Here is a 9473-nt window from a genome sequence, read left to right as displayed (position 1 = left end):
GGTCCGCCGTGCTGGCTGGGGGCTTCCCAGGGCCAGTGTTCTCCGGCCGCGGCGGGCTGAAGGCGCCCGGCTCCTCTTGGCCGGAAGCTCGTTTATTCCCAGCCAGACCCCCTGCAGGGCCGCGTCCGGGACTCGCGCTGCGCTTGCGGGGTGCCGTGCGGAGCCCCGGAACAGCCGCCGCCACCGGGGGCATTACCAGCGCAGGACACAGTTCAGTCCAAGGCCAAGGCTGGCTGAGCGAGAGCCCGACATACCACCACCAGGAACGGAGTGAAGGGTGCGTGGACCCCGCACTAAACGCCCGGGGCCTGGGACCCCACCCGGCTGGGCCGCAGCTGACAGAGGGCCGGAGCCCCCAGCGCCTGGAGCCCCAGCCGCAGGCACCGGCCCTGACCCCCAGGCCTAAAGCCGCCCGCACGCGCGGGGAGCGAAAGTCCCGCTTTCCACTGACTCGGTCCTCAAACGGAGAGGACGGGAGTTCCGGGTGAGACGCCAGAAATAAAAATAGGGGTGAGCAGCGGGGGATACCCCCGAAGTGCGTAGGAGGGCGGCGTGGCTGGAGGAGGGAACGGCGGACTGGCCCCTCTGAGTCCCAAGGACGAAACCAGGGGGCCGCCCCCACCCCCACCCCGGGGAACTGCGCACCTCCCCCACCCCGCACTTTCTCCCTCCCGCACGGCTGGAAAACATCCGATTCACTTTAACTTTTATTTAAAATCGCAACACTCGATCATTTATTTCGGTTCTTTTTTTTTTTTGCAACCAAACAGGTAATAAATATTATTTAGCACTTTTTTTCTTTTTACAAAAATAAAACAGATGATACACTCTCTGCGAGGGGCAGCGGTCAGAGGAGGGATGTTACTGTGGCGGGCGGACGGGCGGACGGACGGACGGACGCGGTGCAGCCGAACCGCAGCCCTGGCGGCGCGGAGGTGTTGCGCGGGGGCGCAGAAGCGCGTGGAAGAGTCTGTCATTCGTGTTAAAAGTGGCGGAAAGAAACCGATGGAGGGGAGACCCGGCTTAGCCTACGGCAGGGCTGGCAGTCGCCTGAGCTTACCGAGTAGCAGCGCGCACGGGCCTCGTTACTGAGATTATATGTACACATCCGAGAGTGAAAACATGAAAAAGCCAACAGAACCCCCAGGTAACCCGGGCTCTAGTCACAGCGACAGGCTGCGAGTTCCGACAAACCCTCGGGACCGAGACCGCCCCGGATCCGGCCAGGAACCCGACCGCTTTGTGCTCAGAGGCTGAAACAAGGTGGTGGTGGGGCGGGGGGGATCTATTTTCAAATAACTAAAAACGACCCGCCCCCCCAAGTCGACGGTATCCGCTTCTTTCAATCCACAAGTGGTTCTGGTCCGACCTCCACACGGCTCCTTCCTGCTGCTGAAAAAGAGCCGAGGACCGCACACCCCAAACCGATGGGAACGGCAGGGAGGACCCGCCGCCGTTCTCGCAGGGTGGCGGCGGGTTGACCGGAGTTCGCGACTGGCCGCCACCGTAAGTGCTTCTGGTACCGAGCGCCCGCTTCCAGCTAACTGGGAGCCCTGGCCCGGGTCAGAGACGACCCTGGAAGGCGAGCCTGCGGCCGTTCCCGGGGTGCCGCTCTCCGGCGTCCCCGGCCCGTCCAGAAAGGAGAAGGAGAGGAAGTCCCCAACACCCCTCCCCCGCGTAACCATGTGCAGCCCGGGCGGGGTGAGGCCGAGTTCCCTGGGAAACCGGTTCTTAGAATCATTTCTTTTGGGGGAAGAGGGGGTGTTTGGGGAGGAGTGCGCTTAGCGGTGCCTTCCGATTACATGGTGTCTGCCGGACCCGCGCAGTGGAAAGCCTGAGAGGGCTGAACCGAGTCCCGGAGCGAATGTCCCTCTCCCTCCCCGCCGCCGAGTGCGCCCCGGGGAGCCCGGAGTCCGCACCAGCGAACCCACCCCCAGCCCAAGGTCCTGCGCTCCTCCTCGGAACTGAGCTCCCGGGCCCAGCGCCGGCCAGTGCACGATTCCCCGCAGCCTCCGGGCCCCCCGCTCGCCAGACCGAGCCTGCCTGCGCCGGCTCACTTGGCGTCGGAGGTGAGGCGCGGCAGGCTGCCGGCGCCCATGGCCGACACGTGGTGGTGCGGCGGCGGCACCTGGCACATGCTGCAGGGGCAGGGCATGCCGCCCCAGTGCTGGAAGCCGCCGCCGCCGCCGCCGCTGCCGCCGCCCCCGCTCCCCAGCGGGGCCGCCGCCGCGGCGGACGGAGACTTGAGCAGGCCGTGCGGGGGCCGGATGGAGCCGACCGACGACAACCCGGAGCCCGGCAGGGAAGCGCTGGACACCGCGGCGGCCGCCGCAGCCGCAGCAGCGGCGGCGGCAGCGGGAGGCAGGATAGGATGGTGCACCGCGGGGTGGTGCGCGGCGTGCGCGGCGGCCGCGGGGTGCGCGGCGGCGCCGGGCAGGGGCGCGGAGTGGGCCAGGCCGCCGCAGGCGGAGGGGTGGAAGCCGGCGTGGTGGCCGCCGTAGATCTCGCTCACCAGGCGCTTCATCTCCTCCAGCGAGTTGGTGAGCATGAGGATGTAGTTGCGCGCCAGCAGCAGCGTGGCGATCTTGGAGAGCTTGCGCACCGACGGGCCGTGGGCGTAGGGCATGACTTCGCGCAGCCCGTCCATGGCGATGTTCAGGTCGTGCATGCGCTTGCGCTCGCGGCTGTTGATCTTGAGGCGCAGCTGCTGCAGCTCGGGCTCTGTCATCTGCTTCTTGTCCTTCTTGGTGGACGACGCGGCCGCCGACGACGTGGACGACGAGGTGCTGGACGAGGACGACTTGAAGCCGCCGCCGCCGCCGCCGCCGCCCAGCTTGTCCCCGGGGTGCACGCCCGCCGCGCCCATGGCGCCGCGCAGCTCGGCGCTCAGCTCTGGCGGGCAGTCGTTCGGCGTGGACGAGGACACGGTGCCTCCCGTGAAGCCGCCGCCGCCGCTGCCCTTGCTCCGGGCCGGCAGGAAAAGGTCATCGGGCTCCGGCGACGACGGGCGGCTGGACCCCAGGCTGGCGTCCGAGTCCATGGCCCCAGGGGGAGTCGCGGCTGTCGCAGGGTCCTCCCTCCCTCGGCCCTCGGAGCCTCCACGCGCGCCTCCTACGGAGAGGAGGAGAAACAGGGGAGAGCTCGAACACGAGGGGAAGTCGGTGAGAGGGGAAAGCGCTCCGCCTGCGCCGCCGCGCGGGGTCCAGGCTCGGCTAGGACGCCCGGGCGCCCCGCGCCCCCTCGCCTCCTCTGGCCTGCCTTCTGGGGGCGCGCAGGCACGCACGAGAAACCGCTCCTTCCCTCCCCCACGACCTCCCCTCCGCTCGCATCCACAGGTTGTTTCACTCCAGGGAGCGGCGCCTGTCCCTCAGTGAGGGTGGCATTCACGAGGTTTCACGCCCTCAGCTAGGAACGGGGAGGCTGCATCTCCAGGGCTGGAGTAAACAAGCGGCAAGCGAAGTTTGTTTTTCCTTTGGGGAGCATGAGATCTAAATAGAGAAGTATTTATTTTGGTTCCTCAAACGCATCCACCTTATCTCCATCGACACCCCAGAGCCAGCACCAGCGCACCCACGCTCCCAGCGCCCTCGCGGGGCCCAGACTCCGTGCGCTGCGCCCCGGCGGTGCCACGGGGAGCTCGCCCGCCGACTAGGGCAGAAGGAGCTGTGGTCGCCCCGACTTCTCGTTCGTGGGCGAAGGGGACGCTGCCGGCCGCGTGAGCTGGATCAGAGCAGTGAAAACGCCGCGCAGAGCTGGCGGGCAGGGGCGGGATCGGGGACCCTCTATCGGAGCGTCCGGGGTCGCAGCGGAGTTGAGGGGCGTCTGCCCCGGGGACGTGGGCTGGGGCTGCGGCGGGGCGGGGTCACTTACTGCGGATGCAGCTCCAGGAGCTCCTTCCCAGAAGCGGCCGTGGAGACCCGGACTCCGGGCGCGGAGGTCGCGTCGGTCTTATAATAAGCATCCGCACCTTTCCGGGCTCGGCCGGTTTTTATAGTCCGGCGGCGGCGGCGGCGGCCGCGGCGGTGGTGGCCGAAGCGGGGGCGGGGAACAATGTGCGGGTCCTGGAGGGGCGGCAGCGCCAATGAGCAGGGCCCGAGGGGGGGCGGCTGGGAAGCTGATGTCATCCGGGCTCACTCCGCTCAATGAAACTCGCGGCGCCCGGCACTCGCCGCCTCCCCGCGCGCAGCCAATGGGCGTCCGCGGTGCAGGTTCTCGGGGAGGGACTGGAGGAGGGACCGGGGAGGGGGTGTCAGCGGCGCGGGGAGGTGGGGCGCGGGCGCGCGGGGGAAGTACCGACGGCCTGTCGCTGTGGGTACCGCGCGCGAGAGGGAACGTTGTCAAATTTGTTTGAAAATACGGAGGCCAGCGAGTCGGGCTGGGGGATGCGCTGGGAGCGCCGCAAACTGGCCCGCTACCCAGCGCGGTCAGATCTCTGGGGATGCCCGCCGGGGCTACGGTCTCTCTCTCTCCCCTCCATCCCCCCCCTTGGTTCTTCGCGGTGGGTTGCATCCAAACGCCAGCGCTGCAGCCCCCAGTAAACGAGACGCCTGCACAAAGCGGCTACTGCCCTGGTACTCTAAGCGCGCATCTAGGCGGCGGCCCGGAGCGCCCCCAGCTGGTGTCAGGGTCTTGCGAGGCACGGGGCGAGGAAGGAAGGAAGGAAGGAAGGAAGGAAGGGGCGCCTCGAACGGCGGCGTAGCCCCGGGACGCGTTCTTTCCGCGCAGAACCGCGCTCCCCAAAGGGCAGAGGCGAGCCCGGAGTTGAGCGCACCGCCCTCCTAGTTTTAGCGCGGTGTTTTCAGCACCGGCTCTGTGGCCCTCACCGCGACCGAGGAAGGTGGGGGCAGCGCCGGGCTGTCTGCAGAAAGAGGCCTCAGGCCTGGGCGCAGATTTCTGCTGGCGGAGCGCCGGGCGGCAGGAGCCCACCGCTCGCGGCCGCGTTCCTGCTGCAGGTTCCGCCGGTCGCCGCCGCCGGGCTCTCAGACACAGAAACCCGTGTCCAGGAGAAGCTAAACCCGGTCTGGAGAAGCGCCCGAGGCCGTCAGAGGTACAGGCGCATTTACCCATTTTCTAGATGGAAAAACCAGAGTGTGTCTGTAGAAAGTGCTTCACCGGCGGCGCTGCCTGGTCTGCGGGCGTCTGCCCGTCCTGGCGGCCGCTTACGGCCACCGCCGGCCTCCCAGCGGCTCCCCAGCTGCCTTTCCCACGCCCTCACCTCCGCTACAGGAGCGCTTTCTGCACAGCTCGGGCCCCAGGCCCTGGTCCCTGATGCCGCACCCTCACAAACGGGCCCCGCGGAATGCTGCTCTCCTCCGGCTACTTCCGCTGCCTGGGAACTTTTAATTGGCATGTAAGGCTTGCTTTTTTTTTTTTTAAAGCAAGCAAACAAATAAACATACTAAGCAATTTGCCTTCCAATTAGCCAAGTTACAGCGCGCGCGCGCGCACACACACACACACACACACACACAGCCGACAGTCTTGCTGTCTCAGGTCTCGGGGGAGGCTAAGCCCGGGGCTCTGGCCTCCGCCCCAGCCTGGTGCCTTCTGGAGCATTATTTTCCGGCCCGCGTGTTTCCCAGCTGGCTCTTCACCCAGCCGTTAAATATGTATTTAATAACCGAAGAACTGAAGCGTGGGGATATGTCTGCTAACGGTTCGGGAGGGTGACCCATAACCGTTCAATTAGGATAATCTGTCATGGAAAGGGACTGGGGAGCGGGGGGTGGGGAAGAAGGAGAGATCGCCTGTTTGAGGATCATTCCTTTGGGCCTCCGGGGCCACCCGCAGTGAGGACATTCGTGGAGGGGGGCGGTGTGCATCGGGCCACCAGCGGGGGGCTGGACTTGTGCGCAAGCCCGTGTACCCAATAAACACCAGCAGGCGCAACGTGCGCGCGCTGGGCCTCCGCCGCTGAGGTTAGTCCAGCCGGCCGGCGGCACGTGTCACAGGGCCCGAATTCCTTCTTTTGTTGCTGGCCCTCGGGGACCGGCCTGCGTCTCGAGGTGCACCCGGAGGGCGCGGCCTGACGTTCTTGACGCACTTGCGCCAGTGCGCGAGGTGGGAAGCGGGGGCGGGGGGCCTGTCCCGATACAGCGTAACTTTCGCGTCTGGGAAGACAAGTCCAGAGGCAGGAGCGCTGGCTTCCTCGCCAGGTTCCCGCGTAGACGCCCATAAAGACAGGCCCCAGCCCCGTACCACCGAGCCTAGGAGGCAGTGGCGGCTTTTCTGAGGCCATGCCTGGGCACCTCGCGGTCCTCACTCCCCACACCCGGAGCTCGGGATGGCAGCTCTGGACTGCAGGCCCCTTCTCTTGGCAGCCTTTCCCAACACCCTTCGGCTCCGGAGGTGGGGGCCGACTGTGATTCCCTGGGTTCCTTCAGCGCGGGGGCAAAGGGGTCCCTGGACAAAACTCGCTGTCTCCGAGTCCCCCTAACCCCCACCCGGAGTAACCGGAAACTGGAGCCCAGCCAAGGCGCTCCCCCTCCCGCACGGGTCCAGGTCTCCGGCCCAGCGGCTGGCGAGCACGTCCTGGGAGGGTCTCAGGCGCCTCCGTTCCCACCCTGGCGAGGCAGCTGGGACGCAGCCCTTTAGAGCGGAATGGGGCGCTCACTCGCAGAGGCTAATCGCTCGGCTGTGGGAGTTCCTGGCTGGCCCAGGCTTCCTGGAGTTGTCAGCTTCCCCCCGTCAAAACAGAAGAGGTGTTTTTGCCTCTCCTTTGTGTTTCGCTCCCACAAAAGGCTGGGTGCGTGTGGAGGCCAGCCTCTGCTCAGCCGCCAGGCAGCCCCGGAGGAGCTGGTGCCAACGGCCGGCGGGCGGGCGGGCTCGCTCGGGGCTCCAAGGGCGCAGACCTCCCACCGCTTCCCAGGTCCTCCGGGCTTTTCTTTTCCGTCCTCGCCTTCCCCTTCCCCGAGTTCCTGCGCACATTCAGCCGGCGTCTGGGCCAGCCTGCCAAGGAGAGCGGTGTCCTTGTGGGCCAGGGCTGGCTGTGGGAGGCAAGGCTCTTGGCACCGGAAAGGAAAGAAAAGAGAAAAAGCATTTCAGCCATCGCTCCTGGTCCGGAAACCAGAAGGAATGCGGAATGGCCCCGTTTGGCGCCCAAATCGGGATGTGGCCCTTTGGAAGGCAGGACTCTGCGGACAAATGCCATCTGTCTTCCTTTCCAGACCCGGCTCCCGGAGCCGGCCACCTCGTCCCGACACGTGGAGGGTGCTGGGTGAATGCCTCTGGGTGCACACACGTGCAAGGGTGCGCGTGGGCTGGTGTGAACCTTGACCGTTAAACACATGTAAACGCGAGCGAAGGTGTGCTGCGTTTATTCGGTGCCCACAGTGCGCTGTGAGGCCTGTCAAGCTGGGTTCCTGGGGGTGACGAGGGCCAGGTCCTTTGGAGGGTGGGCCGGACACTGAGTGGGGCAAGGCAGGTTTCATCTCGTTTAATCCCTCCCTGACCCTCAGAGGGACGGGGGACACAGAGAGAGGTGCGACATTTGGCCGGGGCCCAGCGTGTGGCGGGCAGGTGCCGGGAGGCGGCAGGTGGACCTCAGAGTCAGGGACGGATCTCGGGTTGTGCTGCAGCCTGAGTCCTCGCTTCTCCCCTGAGGGGCTTCCAGCAGCCCCTGGAGCCTCCAGGGTGTGTCTGCTGTGGGTTTGGGGAGGGCGGGGAGGGCGGGGAGGGAGGAATGACTTCCTCCCCTGGCAGCTTCTCTGTTCTGCTTGTACTCGAGCGTCTGTGAGATGCTGAGAATCCAGGACGCCTGCCCAGGCCTGGGTGAGGCTCAGCCGCAGTGGAGGCCGGGCCTGGGGGGAATCCTGGAGGGACACCCAGGTGGTTTGGGGGGGTGGAGTGAGGTGGTTTGGGGGGTGGGGGGGCTGCACCAGGCAAGTGAGAGGGAAACAACAAAAAAGCAGTCAAACAAAGTTCCAAACTAATGGTCCTTTGCCCCCTCCCCGAATCAACCCTCTGGATCGAACCCCAAGTGAGGCCAGCAGGAGGGCCACCTGCCCCTAAGGGTCGCTGTCACGGAAGTCAGCCTGCACCCCAGGGTCACAGTGGAATGAAGTCAGGATGGGACTGGGGTGGGGTGGGGTGGGGTGGGGTTCGGGGAGAGCAGGGAGCACCCAGGAACTGATTTCTGTAGATCTGAGCTTCCATAGGGTTAGAGGCAGGTCGATCCCATTTTACAGATGAAGATACTGAGGGTCTGAGGGTCCAAGGGTCCAAGGGTCCAAGGGTCTGAGGGTCTGGCCTCCAGCCCAGCAGAGCCCCCAGTCCAGGGGCCTCCGTGGCCCTGTCCTGCGCCACCATCTGCTCCCCTCCCCCCAACCCGTGGACACTCCTCACTCCCCTTCACTGGCTAAATTAACCTGGAGGGTGAGGCACTGGGTGAAGAGGTTGGGAAGCGCCACGGGGGTGTCCTCGTTTGGGTGGCTGAGCCCCACGGAGGCTTGGGGTGGCTCTAAGACAGGGGGTGAGGAAACCAATCGGGTGTAAGGCTAAGACCCTGGGGAAGAGGAAGCAGCGGGCTTCTGAGGGGGAGACTCTTCCCGACTGCAGGTGACAGCACAGCCCTGCCCCCCCCCCCCACTCCGTTTCCGGACACAGCGGCTCCTGTGTTCCTGCACTGCGGGTGGTGGGCATGGACAGTCTCCCCTCCGGGAACAGAGGGGCCATGGATGGTTCTCTTAAGCACCGGCACGGAGGGCCTGGCTCGCTCGCTGCCCAGGGACACCTCGCGGCCTGACCTCTCCCCCATCTTCAAGACCAAGTGCGAGTCCGCTAACAGGGCCTGGAGGGCCTGCCTGGCGCCAGCCAGCTTCTCACCCCTCTCCCCCGCCCCCGGGGCCGCGTTCTCAGGCCGGAGCGCGGGTGGTCGCTGCTCCTTCCCTCCTCCACCCACGTGCTCTGCCGGCTCCCTCACGCCCTTCCTGCCGCCTGTCCGTGTCACCCCTGGGCCCTGTCATGCTGCCCTGGCAGGGCTGGGCCGGGGAAGGCCCTCCTCCAGCGGGGCCGCGGGGGTAGCGCGCAGAGCCTCGGCCCTCCAGCTCCGGCGTGAGGAAGGTCCCGCTCCCTCCCCGCGGGGGAGCACCTCCGAGCGCCGCGCTCGCAGCGCTGCCCCCGCCGAGCCGGCACAGGCCCCGCGGGGCTCCCTACCTCCAGGACGTTATAACGAGCTTTCTAGACGTCTCCACGCATCACAGGGCAGTAGCGGCGCCATCGGAGGTGCACGCTGCCCCTACTTACACCAGCTTCAGATTTCGGCTGCGCCCGCGCCGCTCACTCCCGGCGGGAGGTGGGGGGCGGTGGGGGGCGGTGGTGGGCGACACTGCCCCTCCCCCCGCAAAGCCTAACGGGCCATCTCCTAAAGCCCTCGGGCCCTCCCAGGACGATTCCCCCTCCGCTTCGCGGGGATGGGTGGACAGTAGCGAGTGGCTCCGGGGCCCTGAGGGACCCGCTTATTCTCCCGCCCGAGG

At 66.6% G+C, this 9473-nt stretch overlaps 1 protein-coding gene across 1 annotated transcript; it reads right to left on the bottom strand.

Annotated features, from left to right (window-relative positions):
• Window positions 1-746: 746 nt before the first annotated feature.
• Window positions 747-5138, bottom strand: OLIG2 (oligodendrocyte transcription factor 2). Its single transcript, XM_036017417.1, has 2 exons — window positions 3871-5138; window positions 747-3111 (listed from the first exon to the last, which is right to left on the bottom strand). The coding sequence occupies exons 1-2, from the start codon at window positions 3959-3961 to the stop codon at window positions 2054-2056; spliced, it is 1149 nt and encodes a 382-aa protein (XP_035873310.1). The 5' UTR covers window positions 3962-5138; the 3' UTR covers window positions 747-2053.
• Between the last annotated feature and the right edge of the window lie 4335 nt (window positions 5139-9473).

The sequence above is a fragment of the Phyllostomus discolor genome, chromosome 2 (genome assembly GCF_004126475.2).
Source record: "Phyllostomus discolor isolate MPI-MPIP mPhyDis1 chromosome 2, mPhyDis1.pri.v3, whole genome shotgun sequence".
Taxonomy (NCBI): domain Eukaryota; kingdom Metazoa; phylum Chordata; class Mammalia; order Chiroptera; family Phyllostomidae; genus Phyllostomus; species Phyllostomus discolor.
This window is presented reverse-complemented; position numbering and strand designations above follow the sequence as displayed.